The 16,626-nt window shown below is 49.6% G+C and overlaps 1 protein-coding gene across 6 annotated transcripts in view; it reads right to left on the reverse strand.

The window, feature by feature from the left end:
• The window catches only part of MCTP1 (multiple C2 and transmembrane domain containing 1), a 155,656-nt gene that overhangs the window by 80,802 nt on the left and 58,228 nt on the right, over positions 1–16,626 (reverse strand). The window contains exon 1 of one of the 6 annotated variants that reach the window (XM_078874446.1): positions 8,486–8,951. The exons of the other annotated variants lie outside the window; for them this stretch is intronic. Within the exon in view, the coding sequence (XP_078730572.1) occupies positions 8,486–8,557 (72 nt within the window). The 5' untranslated portion in view covers positions 8,558–8,951. Of the gene's footprint in view, positions 1–8,485; positions 8,952–16,626 lie in introns of those variants that run through there. 6 annotated transcript variants of the gene reach the window in all.

A 16,626-nucleotide genomic window follows, 5' to 3' on the forward strand; every position in this document is an offset into this window, starting at 1 on the left:
GAATACTCTAAACGCGTGTTTCTAAATGTGTGGAGGTAAAAACCGGAGGACCCGGAGAAAATCCACACGACCACGGGGAGAACATGCAAACTCCAAATACACAGGCATCAGGGTCGGGATCGAACCGATGACCTTCTGTATACCAGGCGAAGTAGTCAACATCTCGGCTCCAGCACCACGCCCGGCTGCCTCGGTCTCCCTAGTGGAAATGTTTTTTATACATCGCACTCGTAGGTACTCATTTGAAGCTGAGTCGACCTGTGTCGACTCAAGTGAACACGCACACACAACAAACCGGCTTGTGTTTGCATACTGTAGTGTGTGAATGAAACCGGAGACTGCCAACTCCTGGTCAAACCCCGAGGGCGTCGAAAGCCTCACGTCACCTTGAACGCCACAAACAGCTGGCAGGTCTCCCTCTCCCATCCGTTCACACGCGGGCATTCGCCGTACACGACGGTTGCAAATAAAGCTGGAGATGAGATGCGATGTAAAGCGCTGTGGCCGGGGGCACCCCGTCGTACAGGGCTTTGCATGAGAAAAATAAACCAAACATAACTCTTTTCGATTTAAAGCTTTCGTGACTGCAGGGATTCATCTTCTTGGTTCTTTCGGTAAAGTCACGTGGAAGGGAAATAATAAAATAATAAAAATAAAACAATAAAATAATTCTCGCAACGCTGCTTGCGTTGTGGCCGAAACGTCGTGAGAATTATTTTATTTCGATTTAAAGCTTTCGTGACTGCAGGGATTCATCTTCTTGGTTCTTTTGGTAAAGTCACGTAGAAGGGAAGTAATAAAATAATTAATAAATGAACCATCATACAATTATTCTCACGACGTTTCGGCCACAACGCAAGCAAGCCGTCCTCAGGTGAAGACCAGGTCTGTCGGGGAGACAGCGTCTGAATGATTTTATGTTTTATTTTATTATTTTATTATTTCCCTTCTACGTGACTTTACCGAAAGAACCAAGAAGACGAACATAACTCACTGACCGCCAACTCCGGGCTGCTGAACCCCCAAGATAAATTGTGGCAACGTATTGACGTCTCGCGCGTGCTACTGTAGAGCGCGCGGACATATATCAAGATCGAATGAATACATGTGTCGAAACCGCCTCGACTGTTATCGGGGAACTTGACCGTATTCTGTAGATGCTCTTCGTACTTTTAAATCGCGATTGAAAACTCGTTTTTTTGGTGTCCTTCCCCCACACCACCGATTAGCACTGCTGGCTACGTACGGTGTGAAAGAAGTTCAACACACACATCACAGGAATTTGATGCATTTAGATATAAGATGTTTCTTCTTCTTCTAAACACTGTGGTGATTTATTAGCCTCGAGTGGCTCTATTGGGTCATCTGAACACATGACATACAACAAATGAATGAATACTGTCAATTATTTATCAACATTACATTCATGATTCATCGACTTGACAACGAGGCTCAAGTGCGTTCTGTCAGATGGTCCGCTTCTTGATAATTAACTCCGACAGCGTAACGGTACCAAAGACAGAATTACACTGCTGGTCAGAGCACCTTGAACAATAATGCCCTTTGTTTATCGAGGAAAGATCCCCTTTCGGCAGGGTTGCCCGATTCCATGAATGAGAGTTTGCCGTCGTGCGTGAAGAAAGAGGAGAATCCAGAGAAAACCCACCGCAAACAAAGGGAGGGGTGGGGGTGACACTGAACTTTGGCATCTCACAGCCCCCTCCGTAGCCACATGCCTACAACACCTGGCAAGCCCTGGTGGAGGTGCTCGCCCGTCCTAGCACTAACCAGGCTCGCGCCTGCTTGACTTCCAAGGTCTGCAGGCAGGTGCGGAGGACGAGACGTTGTCGAGTCTTACACACGCGGTCGGCACCACGGGCTCAAGGATGGACGCGGATCGATCCGTCTCGACAGCCCGCGCGGGGAGTGCGGGGGGGGGGGGCTCGGGATCACGCTCGGGGTGGGGGGGGGCACACCGGTCGCTCCAAGCGAGTTTGCAATGCTCGCAACAGCAGACAGCGCGCGTCTTCCCGACAGCGTCACCGTCTGGAGCAGCCACGATTCCACGTCGCGCCTACGACCCTTCAAAAGTCGCCAACCTGCGTTTGCCTGTCTTCGTGTTTCCCCGCACCTGCGATTAGCACGGTAGGCTATGGTACGGTACGAAAGAAGTTCAACATACGTGTGCGCGCGGGGAATGAAGGAGACACCTGACTGTGACTGCGGTGAAGCGTGATTCATCACTCACACCGCGTTGCGTTGTAGAGTCGCCGTGCCTCTGTGCAAGTCGGTGTGTCTATGCGAGTCCGTGGGTCTTTGTGCGAGACTGCGAGCCATTACGCCGAGTCTCCGTGTGGAGCTTCTACGCGAGGTACATTCCAAAACTCACGTAGTCGACCCTTGCCCCACACACACACACCCGTTTGCAGGAGGCGCTAATCTAATCCGAACGCCGTCGAATAGCTTTCTCCAAACTCAAACGCACGCAGTGACAAACTGGGTCGCGGCGATTTTTCAAACGCCGTACGAAAGCGTCATAGGGACCTCCCTTTTAACGCACGCAGGCAGGCACGGAGCATGGCGAAAAGGAACCGACTTCAAAAATCAGAGGGAGCGTCGCCAGCGAGCGTACACTCCAAACGATCGTCGTCATACCGTCGCTTACCCTCTTGCGTGGAAACATCGAGCGCGGCGCTCTCAAGTCCGTCTGCAGCGAGAGGGTGAGGATGGGTGGTGGAGGGTGAGCGCCTGGCGGGGCAGCGGACCGCGTGACCGGTGAAAAACAGCGCCCAGCCCCGCCAGTGAAACATGCCGCGCCAAACCACCGGAGGCTATTACGGAGTTCCGTGCCGAAAATTGCCACGTGCTCGAGAAAGGTCACTTCGAATGAGGCGGGCAGCAACGAGCGCGAAAATTTCACTGCTGCCCGAACGGCTGCGGGGCCAACAGCGCCACTAATAATGTGATCATGCCGCACATGGAACGCGTCTCTTAATGTGCACGTGTGTTTTTGTTGGAGGCGGTGTTACGGTGGTTAAAACGCGGTACGGGATATCGTCATCCTATCAACTTGCTACATTTTCGTCGTGCCGTCCACCATGAGCAGACAACTCCCGACGATGGCCCTGCGCCCCCTTACCATCCGACCACCACCCACTCGATTTGCTCACCGTCAACATTAAACCTCACATTGTACACTGAAGAGACACGATTTGTCTGAACCGTGCGTTTTCGTGTCCCCTTCCGTCTTTGGTACGTTGAACTTATTTCGCACCGTACGTAGCCAACCCGTGATAAAAAAAAACTAAACTATTTTCATTAAACCAGGTAAGGCCCATTGAGCTATGTAGCTCTTTTTAAGAAGCTACTTGGCCACAAATGATAGCCCAACGAAGTGGCTTATCACGTGGAAATGTTTCGCAGCCAAATACTCTTAACGCGTGTTAATTCTAAATATGGAGAGAAATACAGGAGGACCCGGAGAAAAATACACGTGACCACAGGGAGAACATGCAAACTCCAAATATACAGGCATCGTCAGGGTCGGGATGGAACCCACGATTTCCTGCTTACCAAGCGAGTTAACATCTCACCACCGCAAGGATGGGGAACCTCTCCCCATCTTGGCACCTTTCATCATGAACCTCTCCCCAGGTTTCCCCATCTACATCCCCACCCTCCACACCGCAAGCAGAGGGAAGTGAATTCCAGTTTCGTTAAACAACGTTTTAAATACTATAGCAGCAGCCATATCCTCTGAACGCGTGTTTCTAAATGTGGAGGGAAAAACCGGAGCACCCGGAGGAAAATCCACGCGACTACGGGGAGAACATGCAAACTCCATGACCTCCTGCATACCAGGCGAGGGAGTTAACATCTATATGGTGCGTTCTTTCTCCAGTTGTGCCCTTGGGAGTGCGCTGTGCATGTGACTATTCAATACAATATTACTTTGGAAATATACGGGACAGTACTGTCGTCTGTTTTTTCATGGTTACATTTGTCGGTGGGGTTGGTTCTTAAGGCAAACGCCATTGCACGAACACCACGTTGCAGCCGCTGGCGAACTGTACTCCAAACCCGGCCACCTGAGTTCAATTCGCAGTTCCCCCCACCGTCACCACTTCATCAATCAGCACTCACCAGCATGGTGAAGTATGGTCAAACAATTCCCATGACTGACAAGGCATGGGGAAGGATTCATCCAGCAGTAGATTGACAAAGAGCTCAATATTTTTATTATAATTGGGGGAATCCGGAATTGCGTTCTTGAATAAGTACCACTTTTTGAGGAAGTGATCAGTCGGTTGTCCTATGGATGGACTCGGCCCCAACCATGGGAATGTCATTCCACCACTGGCTCAGCTCTAACCAGGAGAGGAGAGCACCAATGCCTCAATGCTCATTTGAGCAGGACATCACCTTGACCCTGGCTCTCGCTCTTGATAACGCTCCGAGCAGCAGCTCCAGGAGGTGAACCTTGAAGCCACTGTGGAGTCTGGCACCATGTAAGACGTGGTGCAGTCCCATCCCTCAAAATCTCAAGGTATACTTTGCACCGAGCAGTCTCTCCCGGCATGGTGGAACTCGGGCATGACGGTGCGCAGTGGCCGTGCTTTAACATTTGCCGAACGTTCTGGGCACGGCATGGGAAATCCACCCCCCTTCCCGCCCAACACATCGAGCGACGGATCCGCTAAGGGCAGCACGTGCCGGGCAGCTCGCGCCGGCTCCTCCGTTAAGTAGCGCACCGCCGGGGGGGATTCCAACGAGACGCGGCAGCAGCAGCGCCAACAACCCGGCCACGGCGGCTCCGATCGCTCCCTCCCTCTCTCTCGAAACCGCTTGCGAGAAACGACGCGGCGTCTTCGCACCGAGCGCCGACGTCCGAGCGTGAAAACACGCACCTCCGGTTAGCACGGTTGGTGACGTACGGTGCGAAAGAAGGTCTACGTACACACATACAAACCAAAGTACACCGTCGGTGTTGGGATTCTAAATTGCTTCGTTGTGGGTCCTATGACTGCGTGGGTATAATGTCAATATTTTTTTGTTAACTATAACCCTCCACAACCCCATAATGCCACTCGGATGAATTTGTCATGTGCGCAATAATTTGGTGATTAGAAAATTTGGCATTATATTCGCATGAACTCACCCAATCAAACTGATTATGAATTATAATACTGGTCATGAAGGCTTCAGCATACTTACTAACTTAATTACATTTATAAAGCGCTTTAACGAAAGCGCTGTACAGTGAATTAATGATGGCCCAAGAACATACCGTGGGGCATGGGACGAGATGGAATTGGCTGGGTGAATGTTAGAAACGTGAGGACGACGATGATGCATGAGAGGAAACGGAGGTGAAGATGAGATAGACGAACGAGTGGTTGGAGGATGACTACGAAGACGGGGAGGGTATCGGTGATGATACGGGGGAGCGGTAGACGAGGAAGGGTAGGCGAGTGAGAATAAATGGGTTTTTTCAGGAGGAGCGGAAGATGGTGAGAGTGGGTCACCGCTTGACGTGTAGAGGGAGTCAATGCCAGTGCAGAGGGGCTAAGAGCGAGATAATATTTGGAAGTGTGGAGTGCATAATTCCACCACGGCTTAATGAGCTACAAATATTCCTACACTTTGAATCCATCTGTGCGGAGCTTTGGGTGGTATGCATTTGCACGTTCAGTGAGTTGTGTCCAGGAGCTCATGTATCCTGCCACACGGTGCCAAATGCCCACGATTGGAAATGACCAAACATCCCCAATGCTGCAGGACTTTCCTGAAAATGAGTCTTGAGATTCTCTGATGCTGTCTTTGAAAACACAAACAAACAAAAGGCACCATCGTTATCATAATTATTATGATTTCAGAAATAATATTGTGAAGGTGCTCTGACGAGCAGTGTTAAAAAAAGGGGAAAAACCTATTATCATATTTTGGTACTGGCAAAGAAGGTCCCATGATGTAGATGCTCACCCCGAGCTCTCATTACTCTGATAGTGAATTGTCTTGGGTCTGTACGCCTTTTGGTGTCCACTGGTCTAGCACCAATTGAGACGAGGCTCAAAAGAAAGCTGTCTCTGGTGTGGACCAATCAGTTTCAAGGACAATGCATATATTATCAGAGTATATTTTTTGTTTGCATTCTGACCACAAGCAATGTGGATATTGCAGACATGATTCCTTGTAAAAGATTTCAGTTTGGTGTTTTAACATCTCAACACCTGTTTTGTTGCCAGAAAAAAGGGGGAAAACCCCTATTAGCAGTGTTAAATCATTTATATTGTTTGTCTTATTACGTTTAAAGGAGTTAATTATGAACGAGTGTAACGTAAAAAAAATCACTTTGACCTCATTATCATGTCAATGAGCCATTCATAACAGATCGATAACCCATTAGTACAAAACGTAGCAAAGTGAGCCTGGATTGTTTTGCCTCAACAGTCGTAAAATCATGGATATTTTACAGTACATTTTTCAACTTTGGATCGTGACGCTGTCCCACGTCCGACTGTCATTGACGACTGGGTCTCACCGTGCCAGTCGGCGGCAGCGGCGGCGGCGGAGAAGAGGCAGCCGCTGGAGCCCCGTACAGCCCTTTCGCATTTCACCTCACCTCCTTTTCCGCACGTACAGTGCCAAGCAATTAAAAATTGATAACCTCCAAGAGCCGGCTTTTGTCCAACAGTGGATGGAGATTGGGTTTGGTGGTGGTGTGATTGTGGACAAGCTGAGTTCTCCCCTCTCCATACAAAATAAAATAAAAACCCCTTCCTTGTCCTCTCGGATGCTGCCACAGTGCCGGTGTGACGGCAAGCAGCGGCTCCTCTGGACTGGTCGATTCGATCTCCCGGCGTGGCAGTTAAAACAATGGGGCGAGTATCTTACATCCCCCCCCCCGCCTACCACCTGGCAGGCATCAATAATAATTAAAAAATGTGGAACTCTCACATGGCCCACAGAAGGAGATATCACAAAACTACTTCGCAGAGTCTTGTAAGTGACCTTTGAACCACACAGCAGGGCAGTACTCTCCTACTTTCCCTGCTTACCCAACCCTGTTCGTCACACGGCAGTCGAACCGATATTGATTTGATTCTCAGAAGTGGTAAATCGAAATTTAATGCAATGTATTACTTTCTTGTGCCGTCATAAGTGACTACATCTCCATGCGAGGCGCCGAGTCTCTGTGTAAGTTATTGGTGACCGGGCTTACGCAATCAAATCATCACAACTGAAAACCTGGTTTTACCCAGACCCCAGATTCAAATCCACGGATCTCAGGGGTGCCAGCGCAGGGCTCTGATCTCTAAGCCACCCTAGCTTGGGGTGTGGCAAGATAGATTCGGTTTGCGTGGTTCGCTTTGAGAGAGTGTGAGCTTAGCAGCACCCTGGCACTGCATGAAAGACCCATTGCAGAAGATCCCTGAATTTGATCTTCCACGAAGCTCATGGTCCAGCCTAAACCGCATCCAATGCACAAACCATGGCAGTAGATGCAGATAATTAGAAACTCTCCAGTCATGGTATGACTGTGGTCATCCAGAACAGACCGTGACAAAGTATAACAACGCAATGTCCGATCCACAAATACGAAATGAGACATCACAGCGATGCACTTCACTGCTCCCGATGCGGTTATCTGGATCGACCACCTGAATGTGAGATTGTAGTTGTTAAAACGAGTGATCGTAGTTGTTGCTCTGCGTCTACGTCAGCCGTACAACAAGAAGAAGCACCAGCAATACACTCCACAATAGTTCTCATCACATTTGCTTAACTGTCCCTCTTCTAAAATCCATTGTTCGATGGGTGCCGTGGAGAGCAACACAAGGTAGTCCAGCACAACGCATGTGACGATGCATGTGATAATGCGTCACTGAGCAAAATACATTTTTACACTAACAATACAGGCAGAGAGCTGTTGCATGTAACAGCCGAGTAAGAGCCGTGCCAGTTGAGTTTACAATGCCACATTTAGGCTGATGGAGCGAACTGGCGGCGCGAACGTCGCTGTCCAAACTCAACAAAACAGAAGCGCGACGGACAGAACGGAGACGGAAAAAATGTTGATTTAAAACCAAAATGGAATCGCGGCCCCCAAATTGCGACAATTCATCGAATCGCTGGCCGGATACATCGCTGCACAATGCCAATTAAGCGGTCAAGCCTCCCGCCACCACAAAGCGCGGCATTCGAGCCTACCCAGCCGAGACGTTATTAGCGCGAAGGAGATTTTTTCTGCAAAGGATCTGCCAGTGTGAACCGCACCAACATCCCAGCGAGGCGGCTCAACGCAGCTCCCTGCGACGCGAAATAACGGAGTATTCACATCCTCATGGAGCTCCAAGGCAGGCAGAGCGCACGCGGGGAGCAACCCGCATCGGAGGAGAACTGCACGGCACAGCCCGCGTAAAAAGCCCCATGCAGAAAGCGCTTTGCCGTGCAAAATGTAACCACGCGCCACCGCCGCACTCACCCGCCGGTCTTCGATGGCGATCCTCTCCGCGGGCTTCCTCAAATAACCGCAGCTCACGCCGCCGGGCAACATTCTCCTCCAAGACGTGCCGTGCTCCCGCTGGAGGCGACGCGTCCGTTTTAACTTCACACGCTACCGCTGCCAGCCGCCACCCCGTCAAAGTGGGCACCGCGAGACGCCCCGCGCGGGCGGGTTGGCAGGGGGCCTCCTCCTGGCCTTGACCGCCACCGGGGCACGGCAGAGACGGTGGCGGCTTCCTGTCGCCGGCACGCGAGCGTTCTCCGACCGCGAGCGCTCACAAACTACGAGCTGCCGCAACGGTTTCGGGTTTCCTCGCACCACTTCCCCAGGGGAGTGACACCGTTGATCCACACCAAAAAAAGAACAAAGCTGGGTGGCATGGTGGCGCGCGCGCGCCGATGCCGAGCGAGCGGCCCGGCAGAGAGGGAACGCGCGACGCGGCCAGCGCCGCCCGTGCGTCGCGTGGAAAGCGAAGGAGGCCAAGCCCGTACCTACAGGCGCGGGTGGAGGGGGGGGGGGAATTTTGAGCGCAGCCGTTGCACTGAAGTCTGTAAAGCACAATGGTGCACGTCCACCCACCCAGCCTAGCGGATGGATGCCTTGAATTCCACGTTGAATATGGAAAAAAACCAGTCCCGCGGGTTTTGCTGCGCAAGCCTCCGCCTATAGATCGCTGAGACATCGCAGCCCACACTCTTCGTTGGGCGTATTTGTGCCTATGGGGAATGAATGCAATGCGATACAATATATATAGCGTCTAAATGTGACCGCATCTCGAGGTGCTGTACGGGAAAAAGAGGGCATTTTTTTTTGCATTCTTATTTAGAGGTTGACAGTCATAGGCCGAGGAAAAGGAAGGTGGTGAGTGTGGACTGGAGTTGAGGGGCAGGGAGTCAAACAACACGGACGTGTGGCGCAAAGAGAGTTTCAAACAGTGGGGGACAGCACGAGAGAACGAGTGACCTCCCAATGAGTGCGGGGTTAACCGAGGTCTTCGATGGAAAGCCTTTGCATTCATCTTGTGGCGAGCATGTGGAAGCGAGTGCGGTGAGATGATCGGAGAGAGGTGAAGCAGGAAACAGCGAGTTCACGGAGCCTCTTAAACACATCAAGGGAAATTTGAAAACGTCCCCAGCATTGCATCATGAGCCAGTGGATTTGATCAAAAATATATAAACCTATTACACCGAAACCCGCCGGCAAAATACGACGTGAAACAAAAACACACACACATGCACGCAAATACACACGTGCAAATAGGAAAGTGAAATGTTCATTACTCCACAGTATCTAAAGGAATTGCCCTTCAAGCAAGCCAACCCCAGCAATAAATAATTTCAGAAAGGTTCTCACATCAAAGGGGCCGCAGCGTGCCGTTGTGAACTGGCCCGCCGGTTAACCCCGGCACGAGATGAGACGCCGCCGCCTTCTCGGACCACACAGCGAACGGGCGGAAGCGGGGGGGGGTGCACGGCGGGAGACTCCCACCACGTCCCCGTGACCACTAGGTTAGCGAGCTGGCCCGGTTTTACGGGTCGGGCAACGCAGCATCGGTTGTCGGATTCACCCAGCAGCCTCGCTGGGCCAAGGCCAGAGGTCACAACCCGGTACCCGATACCCGTACCGTACCCGATACCCGACTACCCATACCCGGCCGGGTACGGGTACGGGTACCCGTTTGCGACCCTGGTGCGGCCGGGTACGGGTACGGGTAGACCGTGAGTCACTGGTGAGTAACCGTTTGTCACTCATTTCCCAACGTCTTGTCTCTTCTCACAATTCAAGTTCCTAGAATCAACCCACCTGCGCCTGCAACATGGCTTCATCCCAGAGGTCACAATCAGGTACCTGATACCAGTACCCTACCCGTACCCGGCCGGGTATGGGTACGGGCACGGGTACCCGTTTGCGACCCTGGTGCGGCCGGGTGCGGGTACGGGTAAGGAATCAAAGCCCGTTTGCGACCTCTGGCCAAGGCGTCGCCAACCGGGCCACATGGCCCACTTCATCCGGGCCCTTTCCAAAGAGGGCAGCGTGCGTTCACTCAGGCCAACGTGCCAGCCGCGTGCGATTCAGAAAATTTCTCGAGTGGACCAACTTTCATGGACCCATTTAGTTGGGACAGCACAAGCTAACCCAAATCGTACGTTAAATCTTTACAAAAATAAAACGAAATCTACACTCACTTCCCCTCCGGGCCGTGATATAATGGGAGGTGGGGGGGGGTGTGAGAGGCGATAGAAGTTGCCAAATCGTCGATGCCGCATATTCTCTTGAAGCATTGGGTCTGCTCCGATAGCCGTGGAAATGCCGAATTATAATCCCAATGTCACCGAGGCATCACTTTCCATAGCAAGGTCGACCACGCAAATCACATTCCGTCTTGGCAAATAATCACCCAACGTTGCCAGTAAAAAATTCACCACTTTCACTGCGAGCGTTTACATTCTTCTTGTTTATTAATGTTTATTAATGTTTATTAATGTTTATTAATGTTTATTAATGTTTATTAATGTACCAAAAGGCTTGGCGAGGTCAATCGCATGCAGCGGCGCGAGCGGTGAGGTCTGAGCCGGCGCTGCTAAGATTCTGGGTTCGCAGCCAGGTCTCAGCCGCATGTGATTAAGCTGGATTCTTTATTGAAGTCTGTTGATTGTCTTGGCTCGGTGACCTTTGACTGCGCAAGCAGAAAAAAAAACATCAACTGAACTTTTGGTTTTAACAATTCGGCCAAATTCTGAGAATTTAAATATCTGATTGACCTTTTTCGATTTAAAGCTTTCGTGACTGCAGGGATTCATCTTCTTGGTTCTTTCGGTAAAGTCACGTTAAACATAATAAAATACAATTCTCTTGTGAGAATTGTATTTTATTATGTTAAAATGTTATTATTTAATTATTTCCCTTCTACGTGACTTTACCGAAAGAACCAAGAAGATCTGATTGACCGTCGTGCGACAAACATCACTCTCATATGCAGAGTGGGTGGCCAAGCGCTGCCCTCTGCTGTGTCAACCGGAGGTCAACTGAAGGGATCTCGGAGGTAGCCCTGTGATATCCGCTTCCGTGGGCCGTTCTCTAATTACGAGGCTTGCACCGCTCTCTGCGGGAATCCGAAGGGATACTTCAGCAGAACGTGACGCAGAGAGAAACAATTGGGACGCAATTACGGAAAGAACGGCAGAAGATGCATCATCCAAGTCGCGTACTCTCTCCCTCTCTTCACAAGGCCAGCACCCACAGTGAGCCACGGTCATGAATAGTCTATAATGATACATTATTTATGAGTCATGTCGTACAAGACTGCGATGTTTAGAATATCTCGGTGTTGTTATCTAATGGTACAACCTTATCGCCGCCTCACTGCAGCTGCAACGTCATTTCACGTACAAACATAACATTAAAGACGGCTTTTCCTTTTTGCGTCCCTCGATGTAAAACTGTCATAAATTAAGGCATGAATCATCTATTTACTTTCAGGAGGAGAAATATAATGCTTTGCGTATTGTGACGGGGCAGTGTTGATGTAGGATGGGTGATTATCGCGATTAATGCTAAACGCTTGTGCTCACACGGCTCGCGGCGCAATCGCAAACGCTGAAGTTAAATATCGACGACCGTAATTAATTTGCTAAGTCATCCGTCGTATAAATCGCACCTAGCGCAATGAAAAAAAAGGAACTTCAGTTGTACAATAAATAAAAAAAACTCGCTTGCCCACGCCACACCCACTTGCTTTGCAGAGAATGGATGCTCGCGAGGATAAGATTTTAAAAAATGTGGGTGAGGGACACGTTGTGAACAGACCAAATCTGTGTCGTGAGAACCCTCCACCGCCCAACACGGCTTGGTAAATTTCGGTTGTTTCGGCTCGCTCGCCGGTTAGTCAAAGGACGGTCCTCACAACCAAAGGTTGCAATTAGATACGCGACGTTTCATTGGAAACTACGTCTCAAACGTCTTTGGGACAAGATCCATGGAGCCCGCAGATAACAATCCGGGAAGTCTTAACGACAAATTTGGTCTGTTAATTGTGTCGCCGAATCCAATAAGCTATTACGCATCGTCATATTGGCTGCGAAAATCTTGGCTCCCAACAATTAATTTTTAATCGCGGAATCTAATGCATCGTCCGCACCTCCAATCAGCACGGTTGACTACGCACGGCGCGAAAGAAGTTCAATATACATCCGTGCGTACATAAGTCCAATGCGTACCCGCCGCTCGGGTATGGAGAGATTCTCAACATGCAAACGCCGGTGGCGTGACTGTCACGAATTCGTGCTGCCACATCAGTTTTGCATGAACATTTCCCTGCATGCATTCCGAATTGCCTCCCTGTGTTCGAGCTACTTCGCACAGCAACGTGTGAACAACGAACGGTTCTCCACTGCGACTCAATCTCTAATAACAGGGAAATATTTAGGTCCCGCAAGGATTAGCTCACGGATCCCTTCGGGAACTGAAAAGTATGACTACTAACTACACACACACAAGCGATTCCAGTGATGCAGTATACGTGTTTCAGTCCGTATGGAAATGCGATTGTATCTTTGTGGTGTAAAAATATTTAAACATAGGACAAACAGTGAGGTTTTTGAAGATCAAGCCCTCGCGAAATCACTGCAGTCACTCGAAATCACTCGATTCACTCGAAATCTCTGCAGTCACTCGAAATCACTGCAATCACTCGAAATCACTCCGATCACTCGAAATCACTCCAATCACTCGAGATCACTGCAGTCACTCGAAATCACTGCAATCACTCGAAATCACTGCAGTGACTTGAAATCACTCCAGCCACTCGAAATCACTGGAATCACTCGAAATCACTCAAATCACCCGAAATCACTGCAGTGACTCGAAATCACTCCAGCCACTCGAAATCACTGCAATCACTCGAAATCACTCAAATCACCCGAAATCACTGCAATCACTCGAAATCACTCCAGCCACTCGAAATCACTGCAATCACTCGAAATCACTCAAATCACTCGAAATCACTCCAGTCACTCGAAATCTCTCAAATCACTCGAAATCACTGCAATCACTCGAAATCACTCCAGTCACTCGAAATCTCTCAAATCACTCGAAATCACTGCGATCACTCGAAATCACTCCAGTCACTCGAAATCTCTCAAATCACTCGAAATCACTGCAATCACTCGAAATCACTCCAGTCACTCGAAATCACTCAAATCACTCGAAATCACTGCAATCACTCGAAATCACTCAAATCACTCGAAATCACTCCAATCACTCGAAATCACTCAAATCACTCGAAATCACTGCAATCACTCGAAATCACTCCAGTCACTCTAAATCACTCAAATCACTCGAAATCACTGCAATCACTCGAAATCACTCAAATCACTCGAAATCACTGCAATCACTCGAAATCACTGCAATCACTCGAAATCACTCAAATCACTCGAAATCACTCCAGTCACTCGAAATCACTCAAATCACTCGAAATCACTGCAATCACTCGAAATCACTCAAATCACTCGAAATCACTGCGATCACTCGAATTCACTCCAGTCACTCGAAATCACTCAAATCACTCGAAATCACTGCAATCACTCGAAATCACTCCAGCCACTCGAAATCACTCAAATCACTCGAAATCACTGCAATCACTCGAAATCACTCCAGTCACTCGAAATCACTCAAATCACTCGAAATCACTGCAATCACTCGAAATCACTCCAGTCACTCGAAATCACTCAAATCACTCGAAATCACTGCAATCACTCGAAATCACTGCGATCACTCGAAATCACTCAAATCACTCGAAATCACTCCAGTCACTCGAAATCACTCAAATCACTCGAAATCACTGCAATCACTCGAAATCACTCAAATCACTCGAAATCACTCCAGTCACTCGAAATCACTCCAGCCACTCGAAATCACTCAAATCACTCGAAATCACTGCAATCACTCGAAATCACTCAAATCACTCGAAATCACTCCAGCCACTCGAAATCACTGCAATCACTCGAAATCACTCAAATCACTCGAAATAACTCAAATCACCCGAAATCACTGCAATCACTCGCTCACTGGCAATCAGTCACCTCCTTAACACTCTTTTACGGCTACTACCATGGTGACCGTTTCCGTGAACTTCCATCGTCGATTCTGCCTCCAGCTTTGAGGAATAGGATCCGCCAGACACTGTTTTGTCTCACTCCATACTGTGTTTAGCCACCACACTGCAGGGCACAACAACACACTCACCACCCGTCCACTCACTCACCACACTGCAGGGCACAACAACACACTCAGCACCCGTCCACTCACTCACCACACTACAGGGCACAACAACACACTCAGCACCCGTCCACTCACTCACCACACTACAGGGCACACCAACACACTCAGCACCCGTACACTCACCACACTACAGGGCACAACAACACACTCATCACCCGTCCACTCACTCACCACACTACAGGGCACACCAACACACTCAGCACCCGTACACTCACCACACTACAGGGCACAACAACACACTCAGCACCCGTCCACTCACTCACCACACTACAGGGCACACCAACACACTCAGCACCCGTACACTCACCACACTACAGGGCACAACAACACACTCAGCACCCGTCCACTCACTCACCACACTACAGGGCACAACAACACACTCAGCACCCGTCCACTCACTCACCACACTACAGGGCACACCAACACATTCATCACCCGTCCACTCACCACACTACAGGGCACAAAAACACACTCATCACCCGTCCACTCACTCACCACACTGCAGGACACAACGACACACTCACCACCCGTCCACTCACTCACCACACTACAGGGCACAACAACACACTCACCACCCATACACTCACTCACCACACTACAGGACACAACGACATACTCACCACCCGTACACTCACTCACCACACTACAGGGTACAACAACACACTCAGCACCCGTCCACTCACTCACCACACTACAGGGCACAACAACACACTCATCACCCGTCCACTCACCACACTACAGGGCACAACAAAACACTCATCACCCGTCCATTCACCACACTACAGGGCACAACAACACACTCATCACCCGTTCACTCACTCACCACACTACAGGACACAACAACACACTCAGCACCCGTCCACTCACCACACTACAGGTCAAACCTCTTTTCTCTGCTTCCTCCGAACCCAACGTGTCTCCGCCCCCCCCCACCCAACTTCTTATAATCATGCTCAATTCAAGAAACTATGAACTCCCATCTCTTTCACCTATTATGCCTTCATTTGTGATGTTTTTGTGTTGGTCGTTTTGCATTTTTACGCCATTGGGCCTGCGCTCAGCAACTGTGACCAAAAACACACACACTATGCTTTTGTCTTTTCCTCTTTTGAGTTGTGCTACTCAGTCACGTTTGTTATCACTATTTTTCTAAACTGTTATTTTTATTTTACCAGGTAAGGCCCACTGAGCTGTATAGCTCTTTTTCGGAAGCGACCTGGCCACGAATGATAGCTCAACGAATTGGCTTATCGTGTGGACATTTATAGCAAGCAAATACTCTAAACCGCACGTTTATAAATGTGTTGAGAAAAACTCCAAATGTATAGGCATTAGTGTCGGGATCAAACCCACCAGAGAGGTAAAATCTCGTCACCGTGTCACCCCATTGTGGCGAGATTTAGGTCCTTCTGTTGTGGAATTCACCACCTTGCCAAGACACGAAGACGACACTGCAAATCAGATGCCACGTGCCAGCCCCGACATCCATCGCCCCCTCAGACAAACACCCGAGTCATTCAATGAATTCGCTGTGAATTATCTGGTTACATGGCTGACAGTCTGGAATGAGCTGGCTGAGTGGCTGAAGGGGGGGCCAGGGCACTGGGCTGGCACTGCTACTACGATCCTGGGTTCGAATTTGGGTTTTTCACCCACCAGCGATGAAGTTAAGTTCTCAAGTGTAGTGAGTTGGCAGTCTCAAGCCCGTCACCAATGACTGCACGAAAAAAAATCACGTTAAATGTGTTTTATCACTTCATATGGCAAACATTGCAGCTATGAAAATTACAAATATTACTTTGCCCGACACGCCAAGGGCATTTCTGCAGCAGGTCACGTGA

Source organism: Lampetra fluviatilis, chromosome 39 (assembly GCF_964198595.1).
Source record: "Lampetra fluviatilis chromosome 39, kcLamFluv1.1, whole genome shotgun sequence".
Classification (NCBI taxonomy): Eukaryota; Metazoa; Chordata; class Hyperoartia; order Petromyzontiformes; family Petromyzontidae; genus Lampetra; species Lampetra fluviatilis.